At 42.3% G+C, this 15299-nt stretch overlaps 2 protein-coding genes across 11 annotated transcripts in view; both read left to right on the top strand.

Moving 5' to 3' along the window:
• LOC138201094 (LIM domain only protein 7-like) overlaps positions 1 to 15299 on the top strand; it is a 47653-nt gene that overhangs the window by 14888 nt on the left and 17466 nt on the right. For all 10 annotated transcript variants that reach the window (XM_069154253.1, XM_069154244.1, XM_069154245.1 and 7 more), the window contains exons 6-9: positions 7236 to 7266; positions 8521 to 8634; positions 9603 to 9813; positions 10545 to 10794. In XM_069154253.1, the coding sequence (XP_069010354.1) occupies positions 7236 to 7266; positions 8521 to 8634; positions 9603 to 9813; positions 10545 to 10794 (606 nt within the window). The remainder of the gene's footprint in view (positions 1 to 7235; positions 7267 to 8520; positions 8635 to 9602; positions 9814 to 10544; positions 10795 to 15299) is intronic.
• On the top strand, positions 12680 to 15295 carry LOC138201096 (LIM domain only protein 7-like). Its single transcript, XM_069154255.1, has one exon. The coding sequence runs from the start codon at positions 12995 to 12997 to the stop codon at positions 13898 to 13900; it is 906 nt and encodes a 301-aa protein (XP_069010356.1). The 5' UTR covers positions 12680 to 12994; the 3' UTR covers positions 13901 to 15295.

Here is a 15299-nt window from a genome sequence, read left to right as displayed (position 1 = left end):
GGTGCTTTGCTCAGCTTCACTGTTGTCTGCTTCAGCAGCAATGAGGTTGTTATTCTGTCGCTGCTCTATGTTGCTTTTCACAAGGAATATAGACCCTTATGAACCCTCTCACCTTTTCTTGTCTTTCAGCTTTGTGGTTTTTATTTATTTATTTATTGCAGTAGTTTCCTAAATATTTTTTCTAGCTACACTAACCTGTATGAAAAGTGTGACCGATTGATGTTTAAAATAAAGCCGAAATATTTTTTTAGATTTATCAGTTGGCCAACTCACAGAACATGAATCAGCAGTTATTTTGGTAATCAAATGTTAGTCATTTTTCAGACAGAAATGACGAATGTTCTGCCAGTTTCTCAAATGTGAATATTTGCTGTTAACTCCACAAAATCTTTGGCTCCATAGACTCCTATTAACTTCTCTAATTAAATACAAGGGCAATGCATTTTTTCCACAAGTCATAATGGTGTCATTCACTAGAGTCACTCTTTCTTATTAGTCTTCTAGCGGCTTATCTGAAAATAATACCGTCATTAATTCGATATCAGTCCTCAAAGAGCCGTATGTTTCAGGGTGTGTCTGGTTTGTTTGACAAGCGTGGGGCGCAGTCAGGTTTCTGCTATAGGTCGGTGGGCATTGTGTCCTCAGGTTCCCTATCAGATTGACTCACTTCCACCCGTCTCTCCTCGCCAACTCGTCCGAATATGGTCACTCCTGGCTCCAAAAAAAACAACAGATGCTGACGGACAAAATACAGAACTCAAGGTTTCAAAGCAGCAGTTCACAAACCAATGGGTGACATCAGGGTTGGTTGCTGTTTGCAAAGAGTTTTGCATAAAGGCCCAACATTTGTACTTCCACAGGCCAAAGTCCAAAAATAATCATTTACAAGAGTCATTTAGTGTCACTACATCGCAGACAACAGTTATTACATATATACAATACATTGCAATGATGTAAAATTAGTTGTTAGTAATTTTGATATTTTTGAAATAAAATGAGCCCATCCTTCGTGATCTGTAAGATGAACATCAGTGGTTCACTTTAACAAGAGGAACGGGGAAAATAATTGACATTGATCAATAATGTAAAGAACACTTGCTGCAACCTTGTTTTTTGAAAGAAACACACTGTATTACATTGAAAAAGTAACTTCTTTGTTTTAGAATTGCTTTAAATGAAGTTGTTAACAAAGATTGTGTCTCTTGACGTGAACCTTGAGCCAGATATTGACTGAAGCAACGCGGGCTCAGAGCACAATTTATTTCAAACCAGACTGCGTTACGACAGCCATAAAAGCTTATTGAATGTCGTTTCTGACCTTTGAGCTCTGCTGTTGTTGTAGTATTGGCCTCGCCACCAATTGACCTAGCCTCGTGTTGTGTAACCCTTTCTATGATAAAGAACTTTATCTCTCACAATCACATTCAATCAAAATTGTAATACAGCATGAAAAACTGTTGTGTTAGAGATGCACACTGATAAAAGGGTTTAGCGTGCTGCTGCTGGCTGATGTGCTCTGGGAGATTTAATCACATCATCCATGTGTTGAACAGAGTGCAACCACGTTTTAAACACGTAGATGTGTAGTTCGGACCAGACTGAATCTAATTCATCATTGGAGACTATGATTCACACCTATTTTAGACCAACTCCGTCAGTTTCTAACAGCTGCCCAGGAAATGAGGGCGTTAGAGTAATGCTGATGAATCATCACATCTTAAAGTGCTCTATTCAACTTCAGCCACTTCCTGTAGACCCTTAGCTGCAATGTGGCAACTCAGCCGCTTGGACTCCCGGTTGGACGAGGACCACGTCTGAGTTGACATAAAGGAAAAGGCTAGAACATGCCAAGGTATCCCGAGTGACACCAAATGTCAGCTGCTTGCTTTACACTCGAGTCCTATGAATGTTTTAACAAGTACTATTTGTAACAGAGCTAACATTTAAACAGGACATCTAGTGTACGTCAGTGGATGGAGGGCCACTTTACTGTAATATAACACTCTGCTTTAATACTGAAGTTACTGAGGAACTCACTTATTCAGCTTATTCTAACGTATCAACAGCATGAAACTCAGTCTCATACCTACTGTATATCATAGTTAAAGATGAATTACAGTTTATCTGATGTGGCGATGATGGGCTTTTCATACTGTAAAACTCGGATACTACACAAAACAAGCTATGAGCAGCGGTGGAAAGACATTTCCTTATTTACCGCTGCACCTAATGACAAATCAAGGTATTCACACTCTACCTGAGCATATCCATTCATGCCTCTTTATACTCCTACTCCACGACACCTAAGTGATGAACCGGCAGAGAATCATCACCCTTCAGCTTTACAGAAATATGTAGCGAGCTTCAGCTCATTGTTCAGCTGCCCGGCCGGCAACTTGACTGTTCAGTACCAAGCAGCTACAGAGCTCCATATTTCTCTCAGAAGTTGGTTGAAACTAAAAACGGAGCTAAAAGAGAGTTAATATTGGAGTTATATTATTCAGATGGATACAAACATGATTCGGAATGAGTGATAGCACTGTTTCGGTCTTGAAGTCTATTTAACACCCGACTGAATTTGCTAACAAGATATGTCAGTGTTATGTTCCCACACTTGTTTCAACTGCAAACAGGTGGCTAAAAAAAAAATCAGTCATTGCATGTTTAAAGTATATTTATGTACTTGTACTTTTGTACCTTTTTAAATGCAGGTCATGGAATATGTATCCAATGTGGTATTACTGTGACTGTTGCTGAGCTAAGGGCTCTCTGACCATTTGTCCAGTTTCTTGCTCTGTGACCTCCAGTTACTGACAGAACAAGTCCCCCACAGAGAGGAGGACCAAAGTCTTGTTTCTTTTCCTCTCTTTGATTAAGCAAATTATTGACAAGCACTCGCTCCTCTCCAAACCAAGAAAAGGAAACTGCACAAGATTGGCAGCGACATCAAAATTCATTGTCCTTTTGAGGAATGTCAATGGCCCCTTCGAAACAATAGATAAGAGGTGTGGCTGCGCCGTGTGATTGCATGATTCGGATTATGCAATAGTTTGATCTCTGGCTGTAGATCAAACCAAATGTTTGAACTACCTGAAGGAATGTGTTGTTTCCCAGATGGATTTATACAGACTACACAGTGTGCTGTTAGATTTTATTCGACACCACTGTGTATTGTGTCTCATCCTGTACGTGCAGTTATTTAAGTAGTTTAAAATTGACTGAAAAGTCTGAGCGTTCATTGGTTAAGGCTGAGGGGACAAACGCAGTGCCCTGTGTGTTAGTGTTTTGGGTGTGGTTCACTGAGCTGGCACTGCATGCTCCTTCTTCATAGTTTAATATATGGCACTGTCATCACTTCTCATCGTAGTGTTGTGTTAGCAGATTGTGAAATCAAACGAGCGATGATGCCGAGCGGCCAATAAAGTTTCTACAACACAGGCCGCGGACCCGACTGTAAAAGGGCAACACAAGGGTTATATTTGTGCTCTGTAGTTGACTCGGAGAGAGAAATGCCAGCCTCACCCTGTTTGCTCACAGAGGCTGCAGTGTCTCTGATAAGTACGACACAATGATGTCCGACACTGTCACACCCACAGCTGACTCCTCTATTCAAACTCTCACTGTGTCTTGAGTTTGTCAGTACCGCTGGGAGTGTCTGGGTGCCTCTTTAAATCCAAAGAATCTCATGACAATGAAAGAGCACAGATGAAGGATGTTAAATGTGGTGTTATGGATTGTGGCAGAGCAAGTGATCTTCACTGCAGAGGTATGCGTCTGATTGTACATACACACCCATTAATTTAAAGCTTTGCTCTTGGTTTTGGTGTTATTGTGTCAAAGAAGCTGAGCTGATTCTTTGTTGGCTGTACATCGACTGAGACCACAGTCAGTTTCAGGTCGACCATGTAAATGCTGTTGATGTTAACGCATCATTCTACCTCAGCACATGGAAGCGATTTAATGGAAAAGATCCGTCTGTTAGGAAATTATTTGTCTAACATTTGAATAGTGGCTTATGTTTCTCCAGTTTATGTGTGTTTCTTTTTGCCTCTGGTTTGTGTTGGCGGAACACGCGATTACACCCCTTCAAATCAAATGAAGTGAAAGTTTGGCAAAATAGTGGCACGCAATTAGAAATCTCTCGAGGGCTGATTTTGATCTGTTTGTAATAATTAAAAGTAGGTATGGCTTATACCACTGTTTTTGATTAGGCAGATTGTTTTCTTATATTTTTCCATGATTGTACAGGTAGAAGTGACGGAGTTGTTAAAGTATAGTCTCTGGTATCTCTGCATTTCCTCTGGAAGTTTAAAGAAAGACATCTCAGGCTGATGAAGAATTGGTTGCCTCGCACTTCTTTGACCCCAGCAAGAGTGTTGTGGTGTGAAAGTCTGCGTAAGCATATAGAAACTGAGGTTTAGGCTGAAATGAATGGCTTGTGGAAATGATAAGAGTGTCGTACATATTTGTCAAGCTGGATGGTTTCCTGTCAGAGGTCTTTTGACCCTGAACCGTCCCATTTTACTTCCTGAACATCCCTTTTTACCTGCAACATTTGAGAACAAACACAAGAAGCACATAAAACAAAATGTTCTTGTATCCCCAGAAGACGAACAATAAAAACAAATTCTGATTATAAGGCATCATATGTGTTGAATTTCCACAAAAATTTGAAAAGGGAAATGTTTTCAGACCAGCTCCTTTATTACTCCCATTATGAGACACACAAACACAAACTTCTACCTTGCAGCACACAAAGTTATCACATTGGGGTTTTGATTGTAAAACTGATAATGTGACTTCAGGGAATCGGGTCCCAGCTTGAACTCTCTTTATAGAACTTCTGTGTATCAGACCCCTGTGATGTTTTGTCAATGATTGTGCTCAATCATATGAGCACTCAGCTGATTCTAACAGGCTACAGCAAAGTCCTGAGGCTCCGGAGGCCTGAAAATAGACCTTTTATATCTTCTCCTCTGTTCAGCTATTACCACTAGCCATAAATGAGCATTACGAGAAGTAGTGTACTTTTGGTCCTTTTTCTCTGGACTTGGCCACCACTGCTATAATCTTAGCCTTTGTGACTATGCTCCAAGCCACACAAGAGAGGGCATTTTTTTTCTCCCACGTCTTTTATTGGGCCCATAAATTTACACTATGCCAAGTTGGTAAATGTCCATTTCTGCTTTCACAGTTGGCGAATTAGCATGTTGGAAGCCCCTAGTGTGAGATGACGCGCACTGGTGGGAAAGCTGATCTGCTTCCCATCCAGTTAAATGCTGTCAGTGTTGGAGGAAGGACTCGGATCCTTCCGATAAGTAAAAGTACCAGTACAGCAGTGGAAAAACAGTCCAGTTAAAGTACAGAAGTATTATCAAGAAAATAACAAATGTATCAGATGACAATGTTTGCTCAGCTCATTATTTAGCTGTCAGGTCCACAACTTTTCTACTTTGGTTCACTCTCTGCTGGCACATTTACAGCTGGTTTCTGCAACAACAACAAACTCTCCAGAAAGCCACTATACACCATCAAACATAGTTTGCAACTAGTTGTCAATTAGCAGCTAAAGACGCAGATGTTCACAATTGGTAGCAGTGGTGGGAGAAGTATTTGAATTCCTTTACTTAAGTAAAGGCATACAATAAAAATGCTTCATTACAAGTTAAAGTCCTGCATGGAAAATCCTACTGAAGTAAAAGTATAAGCAGCCAGATGTGATATTAAAGTAAAAGTACTGGTTTGGTCCCACTGAGTGATATATTATTATATATGATATCATTAGATTATTAATACTGAAGCATCAGTGTGTGAGCAGCATGTTACTGTTGTAGCTGCTGCAGGTGGAGCTCGTTTGAACAACCTATTCATATTCTTAAGAACAGGGACAGCAGATAAATCTGAGAGGTCATCAGATGATTACTTAGTAAGAAAAGAATTTTAAAAAAAATACCAATCTTTTTCTCTGATCTTTGATTTTGATCATCTGAAATGTTACCCCAACTACACACTGCTTTTTTGTAAGATGTCAGAAGACAAACAGGTTGAAAACTACTGGTTTTATCTTTGATTAAGGACCTCACAACACAACTTTACTCACAACTGAGTAACTTATTAACCAAAGCTGTTGGGTAAATATAAGAAAATACAATATTTCTCTCTAAATTATAGGGGAGTGGAATTCTGAAGTTATTGAAAGTTGAAATTTTCAAGTAAAATACAGTGTTTGAGTAATTGGTTTTAGTTGTTTTCACCACTTTACAGCTGTACTGGTCAGTTCAGTCGTCCTTGGCAGTGTCCCTGTTCTTAAAGAATGAAAGTTATGCGTTTAATTATGCTTCCTTGCATTGTTTTCCCCCCCTGAACCAGGCACCCTATAGGTACCTGAGCATGTTTGATTGACAGGCTGAAGTGCTACCGCCATACATGCATCGCAGCCTCGGCAGATTTATTGGTCACACTGCATGCTCGGAACAAGCTTGTAAGAAAATCCTGTGCTCACGGGTAGAGGGAGGCATGTGTGGCTATTGTATTACCACATGATAGCAAGAATGTGTAGGGAATGTGAGGCAGACTGTAAATCTTCCACTGCCAGTGTTACAGTTACTGCATGTACTGTAGCCATTCATTGTTGTTTACTGAGACACCACAGTTATCTTAGGTGACAGGTACACAATATACATAAGGAAAAGGGAAATATTAGGCTTGTCGATTGAGGTTGTTTTGTTTCATAACAGCTAATAGTTTCCTGGGAAAATGATTTACTGACAGACAGGTCAACAGTCGAACCTCAGATCTCTGTCTGCAGCTCTGTCTTTACAACAGCAGAGACTTGATTGTAGTTAAATTGGTAGTAATTACGTTTATCATGTTTTGAAATCAGAAATAAGAACCTCCATGTGCTAATGTGTAACTAAATGTTTTTGCTTGATTTTGCAAGTAGCCTAAAAATAGGCCCACAGTTGTGAGAGCTGTTAAATTCCAACACTATCTTTATGGTTGCTGTGAATTTTTTTTTTTTTTTTTTGTTTTTTTAAATGTGTGTTTGTTTTCCTCACAGCTTTTGTGCTGTTGTATGAGAATGAGTGAAGGGCTGGCTATAGTCTGGATCGTGCTGTCAGTTTCCAGCTCTTTCACTGCCCAACACGTAGACCCAACAACGATGCCCTCTGTTCTTTTTATTGTTGTTTTCTCTCATGCACATACACTTCTCTTTTCTGCTCTTTTTCTCACAGGCATCAAGAGACCAACAGGAGGCTGAAAAATGTGAGTGTTTTCTGAGATATTGATTTGTGGGTATTAATTGTGTGGTATTAATAAAACATAAAACATAATTTATTTCAGTTACAGTCCTATTGATGGCGAATAGAGTCCCTTAATTTTACAGGAATAACAGCCACTAAACATTTTGTACCTTTGTTATGATACTACTTTTTGATATGTACTTTAATGTACCACATTTATCTTAACTTTTGGACACACAGAAACTAAATATGTAATTGTAACATAAAAAATAGCTTTATTGCTTGTACTCACATATTTTTGGGACATATGTCTAAATAAGATTGGAGATGGTGAAACATGACAAGGGCAAAAAGGCAAAAAAAGAGGAATGACACCCGACAAAGGTTACCATCCACATTCACATGTAAATGTTGTGATTACACTGTCAACATTTCAACTCCCCTGATCACAAGGATGCCTCCTATTCCCTTTATTATTTTTTCATTCACGCACTCAATTTATTATGTGCACACTGCAAAAAAAACAAGTGAACTGCTGCGACGTGTACAAAACAAATTCAGGAGAGGGGCCAAATTATTATAATAGATTGGTATTTTTAGTTGTTTTTCATCATTAATTGACTGACAATATTTGCTCCTGCATTTTTGCAGTACTGCCATTTTTATGAATTTGTTTTGGTGAAACAAATACATTTGAAATATGTTGAAGGCCTTCCATCTCTAAATTAGGGTATCAAGGTGTTTCAGTGGCTCTTTTTTGAAGTGATTTGTGTACATGTGGTAGTAGTCTCAAATTTAGTTTTTAATTTTCATTGCAAGTGAAATCCATGCTAGAAACACTGTCTCTCATCACAGCTTTATCCTGTTTATCCTGCAACAATATTCATTTTCTGACTTGCTTGACATAAAACCAAAGCGCCAACATGTCAATGGGAACCATGTGATGTGTAATCGGGGTGTGGCATTGTTGATGTAGTGATGTTTTTTTTTGCTTTGGTGCACTATATTTACCTGTCCAGCCTATTAATGCACACACAAATGGCAGCAGAGTATTCTGGATGAGCCTGGAAACGAGAGCATGGCACTGGATGATATGACCCTCAGTCAGAGCAGGGCTACAACTATCATAACAATCACCTGCTGTAGCTCTGCACAGTACATTCATCACTGAGCGTAAAGGTGCAGCGATAACCTGATAGTTTATCTGGTGGTTACAGTTCATTTCCACTTACAGGTAGTATGATCTGTATAATAAGTTATTTTTTCTTCTCTCCAGGTGTTGATCACCATTTACTGGCTGGGTAGAAGAGCTCAGAGTGACCGTTTCTATGATGGACCCTTCCTGAATTTCAAGGCATTTGAGGGATTATTGGGCACAGCACTGTACAAGGTGAGTTCCTCTAAGTGGCGAATTATCACCACGGGCCGTCTCTTTCATGCCGTCATGAAACAAAAGCTTAATTTTCTTGTGGAAACCAGAAATCGGCACAAGTGAAATCCTCTTTCACAGCCACTGCGCAGCACATTTCTGTATCCTCCCTGGTATGTCGACTATGTGCGGAGGAATGACTGCAATAGGCCGAGGGGCCGCGGTTTGCTGCCCACTAAAACCAAAGCTATGTTAAGTCATAAATGACCTGATCCCTTGATTCAACTATTTTTAATCTTGTTTACAGCACGGAACACACTTCGCATAGTTTACATGTGAAAATAGCCTCTGTTTTTTTTGGACGAAGCCGGTTTGCTTCTCAATGCTTATGCCAGTGTTGAATTTGGCACTTCGCTTTCACATTGATTTATAGGTGGTGTGCGAGGCCTCTATAATTCAACTGACTGCACGGATTTTGAGTAATAGCAGTTGGTTACAGCAAATTTTGTATGTTTAGCCAGGCAAATCCAAGTTCAGTAACGCAGGGTTTAGATTGTGGACGTGTATTGTCTGCTGGGATTCAGCAGATTACAGATCTGAAAATCATTTTCTTTTTTAAGTGGCTGACAGGTTTTCGCTTGTGTGCAGTCTTTCTGGTTAAAGCGGCTCCAGGGCTTTTGCTTATGTGTTTATGTGCATCGGCATTCTTTTCATGCAGTAAACACACTCATCCAGGGTGGGTTTGTTATGGCAGCGATGGCAGACAAGAGAAAACAATGAGGTTATTCCCTTTAAATTAGACCGTGCATCGCCCCTCATAGATAATGTAGGAGCACATGTTTACAGTGAGTGAATCTGCAAGAGTGAGAGCCCAGACAACACAGACTTCACACCCCATTTGGGAGATCTCACCACACACACAGCGGGGCTAAATATTGTATTTGGCAGCCTACTACCTGAACGTGTGACTGTCTGTGTGTGTTCGAAAGGCTCTGCAGGAATCGGCCGGTCAGAAAGGCAGCAACGTCCGAGACAGCGGCTTTGGGGATAGTTGGTACTCGGAGCGAGAGGAGCTCTACCATCTGAGAGGAGGAGAAGGAGGCGGACACAGAAGAGACGACTCCCTGGACAGCTTGGACTCTCTGGGCTCCCGACCCCACAGCATCTCATCTGACGCCACTCTGAAAGGCAGCAGCGAGGGTAAGTGATGTCATCCCCATCCACACGCACAGACATGAACACACTTTTAGATATTCTCACACTATATTTAACCCTGTTGCTCTCCTTACTTCTTTTTATCTTACATTTAGGAGACCACAGTGTCCATTATTTTACATTTGTGAACTTGTATGTGTTATTCTAAGATTCCCTCCCACACTTAGTTTGTTCAGACTTTCTCACATTGTGTCTCCGCATGAATATTTATAATCCAGTTCATTTATTCAGTACTTCAAATATTTGTGAACAGGGAAGACACCCTGCACCGGAGCCAGAAAGATCACTCCCATTTATGAAAACAAATACCTATTGCCATCTAGTGGTATGCATTTGAAAGTGAATATTTACAGTCAAAACTCACAGAGAAAGATGAGACATATTTATACTAAAACCTGATTGTGAACGTAAGGTTTCATTTTAAGAGAGGAAAGTGCTGGTCAGTGATCTCAGAGCAGTTCGGTCCTCCGTAATGGAGGGCAGTGAGACATTCCACACCAGCTTGTAAATGATGAGGCCTCTGTTCCCCACCCTGCACCCCTCTGTTCCTCCTCCAAAGTCACGCCAGAACACACAACACACTCCCCTCACTCATTTCTCCATTCTCACTACGTTCGTCCTTCTTTAAAATGTACCTCTATTGCTTCTTCTCCCACGTTCTTCCTTCCCCCTCCTTTCCCCTGTCTAACAGCTTTTCGTCTTCTTCCATGTTCCAGGTTGTTGTAGTGACACTGAGGCAGACTCCGTCTTCAGGATGGCCGAGAACAAGGACAGTCTCAGCTACCGCCGGTCGCTAGTCATCACACCCAAAGCCAGTGCCCAGTTTAATCAGTTCCTGCCCACTAAAGACAAATCTTCAGGCTACGTACCTGCTCCGCTGAGGAAGAAACGGGCCGACCGCAATGAGGACAGCCGGCGCAGCTGGGCCAGCTCCCCATATACAGAGGACGAAGTCCCACTCATCAGGTACCATAACAGTCACTGCGCATATTGATCTGTTTGAAGGTGCTGTTTTCTCATCTCAGCAAATTAGTGAAGAGTAACTATTCCTTTTATTCTTGCCTAAAAGTGATGTTACAAAAAGCGATGTAGAAGTGCAGGGTTACACCTGAATTCCTGGTTTGTGCTTCAAACGCCTGACATGGTGGCTGTCTGTGCCTCTCCCATCACTGTGTTGTCTGTCAATGGTCAATGGTGTTGTGTTTCATTTTTGCTGCTGAATGACAACATCAGTGGAAGGATTTCCTCTGACTGCTACAGTCAAGTATCCCAGAGTCCCTTGCCAGTGGCTCATCCCCAGTGGGCCAATGAGTATGAAAGCGGCAGTGACTCGGATGCGGACCGACCGGACCCGGATCTTGTTCTGGATGACCTGGCCAGCAGACGCTTCCAGAGCCCCTCCCCAGCTCCTCCCACCAACTTCGCAGTACCCGTCAGCCCCATGGCAGGGGCAAGGGTGCCCGGGGGCAAAGGGGGCCCCCGGCCCAAGGTCACTTTGACTCCCAATGTTGCCCCTCAGCAAAATGTGACCTGCCTCAGGTCAGAGAACATGAAGCGACAGTGTGACTTTGATGTGCCTGCCTGATGAGAGCAAACTTTAGTGCTTCTCTTACCCTCAGTTTGCATGGTTAATTGTAACCATGAGCGATGTCTTTGGTCAAAGTGTGCTGCCTCTAACGCTGCTTCAAAGTCTTCCGTTTGTTGGTTTTTGTTTGAATAAGTTTGAGATTTTAGCTGCAGCATTTTCATATTAGCTCCTTCTGAATTTCATGAGCTTGGAGGAGTGATTTGAGTTGGCAACATGACTCCTCAAATCAATTTTGACCTCATAGTTTGGTTTTGAGCTTGCATTGGTTTGCTTATCCTTGCGTCATTTCAGTTGAGGCTGTTGCGCTTGAGGAACATGCTCCTTTTTGTGTGACTGGTGTGCTGGCTGCTGCTGAAAACCTCTTTTTGACATGTGTGGTTGGCTGTCTCTCTTGAGCAGCAGCGGCATCAACAGAGGGGAAACTCAGCCCCCGCAGCACGGCTCCGTGAGGGTGGACCACCGCCGAGTCGTGTCCACCGACAGCCTGTTCAGGGAGATATACGATGACTCTGAGGATGAGGATGATGAAGAGGGCTATGCTGACCCCATCCAAGATGATCTCTATTCCCGTAAAATGGGTGCCAAACCACAGCTTGCAAGCACTGTATCTTACGACAAGTTCTTACCTAAGTTCTGGACGCCCGAAGAAGATGTTCACATACAGAAGATCAAGCTGGGCTCTCAGAGGAGGCCCTGGTACAAGAAGATACAAGGCTTCAGGTGTGTGAGGGCATTCAAATACAGCATGAGATGGAACACAAACATACACACATAGCCCCATTCCCTTTGTGTGCCCATAATATTCATATATTTATACTCTTTCAGAGAGTAGTAAAACCATAGGATGAATTTAAACGCTTGCATATTCATTTCCTACTTCCTATCTGACACACTTGATTTTGCTCTCCTTAAATAATTGCATGCAAATTTCACCTTTTTGGATGATACATTTTGAACTCTTTGGTCAGTTCAGTGAAAATTCCTCCCACTTATGTTTCTTTCTCCTCTCCTCGCTGTTACTTTTGTCTTCCTCCATCCTTTTCCCTTCATCCATCCTGCTGTCCTCGCCTGTAGCCCTAAGAAGTCGGGCTCTTCGTCAGATGACTCAGACTGTGACAGCAGTCCTTGGCTCTCCTCTGCCCACTCTCCCTCCGGCCCATCTCCCTCTCACTCCCACACACACGAGGCCTCGGCTCAAACCACCCTTGTAGTGGGGAAAAGGTCGATACAGCTGCATGATTGTGATGATGCAGGAATATTTTAGAGCATCCAGATTTCATAGGAAAAATATAATTGGCTCCTTGTTGGGGCTCAATTTTTGATGAGCTGCTTTCTAATATACTAATGAAAAAATACACAAAGCTACTGGAGTTGCCCTAACATGCTGAATAAAGCATTTTGCTTGCACTGACCTTAGTGGGAAATAGGCTGTCTCAGTATTATCCTATTTTTAGTATAATCTATTATAGGCAAGACTTTACCTTTTTTATTGCAACTAGAATCACTGTTTTATTTTATAGCAGTGTGATTGTAAAATCCTCATTTGATCAACATCTGTTTGAATCAAAGTTCACCACTATGGCTGCTGCTTGTTGTATCTTTTCCTCCTTTTCTTGCTCTTTGACCCAGTTCACTTGCATGCACTCATCACCTCTGTGTCCTTTTCTCTCCTTTTGCCCACCATGCAGTCCTCATGTCCAACCACACACTCTCCCACAGCTTCCCAAGATACATCCCCCTCTGTTAGAGACCCCCCCACTGGTGTTTGCCCCTGTGGACCCCACCTCGGGTCCCAGACTGGTCAAATGTGAGAGGTGGCCCCTCCTGGGACGCCAAGACCCCCGGGAGCCCCGGGACCCTTTTGATTATGAAAGCATTTGCCCTGACTTGGAGAACGATGACATGTTCACCAGGCGAACCCTGACCTTCCAGTCCAACATTGAACTGGCTATCATGAAGACTCATCTGTCTGGCAACCGTCGACTCTACACATCTGAGCCGCAGCTCAATATTATCACCCAGCAACACGGCCGTGGAGCCACTGAGGAAACCGATTTCCCCGACATCGAGCAGGACGATGTGGTGTATCGTAAAGAGAAAACCCAGCAGGCTCAGCAGCAACGGCCGCTCTCTGGAGCCCCTGACAACTTTTCCCCCATGCACGTCCCAGAGCCGTGGGCTCTGCCTCCTGAACTCAAGGCCAGGCTCCTCTGCCCTCCATGTCCTCTGACTCAGGATGCAGCAACGACTAACCAGAATCAAATTGAGAAGGAGATGCGTCCTAAAACCGATGACATGCTAATTCGGAAGCTCGGAGTTTGTTGTGATCAGAGCCAGAGCTCACTGAGAGGTCAGATGACTCCCTCAGTACCTTCCTCCTGCAGCGAAGGGGATCTGCAGAGGTGGCAAGCCATCAGGGAAGCCAGTCAGTTAAGATATAAGAAGAAGCTTTTGGTGGAGAGGCTCGCTGCTCTCAAGTTGTAGAAACAGAGTGATGTGAGAGTGCCTGATTGGTAACCCCAACATTATAGACTTTTTCTTCCACTGTTGTCTTCTTATTGTTTCTGTGCCATATCAGTATTTAAGTATTCTCTGTTTGATAGTGAATTGCTCTCGACTGGCTAATGATTGGTTTAAGGGCCCTTACAGTCAGAGAGTTTTACCCAGTTATGCTCTTGTTTCTGAAAACTGATAAGTTCCTTCTGCATTCACTCGATCTGTCCCGAATATTTCCACACAAACCACAGTGAAGGAAATGTAGTGAAATTAATCTCGAAAACAACTCAGAACTTTTCCTATTTTTAAATGTTTGTTGTTAGCCCAGAATTGTGGGAAAGAAAGAGTGTTTCCAGTCAGAAAAACTTTAACAAAAGGAAATTCAATATGGTTTCCTGTACGTAAAAAGCTTTTATCTTACATCACAAACACATGTTATGTAAATGCAGAGGGGACGCGCAGATTGCACAATAAACCGAATGTATTTTGAAGTGATCTATGAGCAAAACAATGGTTTTATGAACAGCATGAAGTATTTTTGGAGTAAATTATTTGGTAGATCAAGTGCAGAACAGAACAGAATTTTGCCTTTAGTTTTGTTTTCCTATCAGACCGAGTTTGCCTGCGAATGGAAGAAATATTGTTCCTCAATAAAGAAAGAAAACGCAACTTCATAATCTTGTGATGGATTGCGTTGACTGCTATTTGTTGACCTTTTGGATCTGACCCGAGTGCAGTGTTGTTTTTCTCAGCAAAAGGAATTTTACACCAACAAGTAAAACTATGCAGCAGCATCAGTGTGGAAAGGTTCAAGGCTAAGAAATATCCACATATACCAAGCAGAGCGACTGAATGTAGTCTCGCCTGTTGTGCCCACATGAAAAACTGTAGAAATTCCACACTGCTCTGAGAGAAGATGTGACTCGTGGACTCCATAGTAACTTCAACACAAATCTGCACTGCAGTGTTTTCACATGAGCAGACTTACACACAAAGCAACCATTTAACCTCAGTCAAGCGCATCTGGATTTAATTCACTCTCGTATGTAAAGTCATGTTTCCAGTGACGGCATGTTGGAGTCTCCAGAAAGGCAGCATTGTTTAGGGAGAGATACATTTCTACACACCTCCACAGCCACATGTGAGGCCAAGGAAATGTGATACTGCGCTGTAAACCCAGCATGTACACACCTTTAATCTCTTCAGCGTATAGAGTGAAGAAGAGCAGAGTTATGTTCTCGCTGGGTACATTCAAGGGCCCACCAGTTGAGCTGGTGTAAGAGTCGCTGATTGGTCCCAAGTTCTTGAGCAGACCGCTCTCGGATTCACTTTCAAAGACAAGTGTGCAGAAATGTGACTTTTGTTGTCTGTGGTTCTCTCCGGTTTC

Source organism: Embiotoca jacksoni, unplaced genomic scaffold (genome assembly GCF_022577435.1).
Source record: "Embiotoca jacksoni isolate LCO1_2020_lvr unplaced genomic scaffold, fEmbJac1.0.p SCAF_2, whole genome shotgun sequence".
NCBI lineage: Eukaryota > Metazoa > Chordata > Actinopteri > Embiotocidae > Embiotoca > Embiotoca jacksoni.
This window is presented reverse-complemented; position numbering and strand designations above follow the sequence as displayed.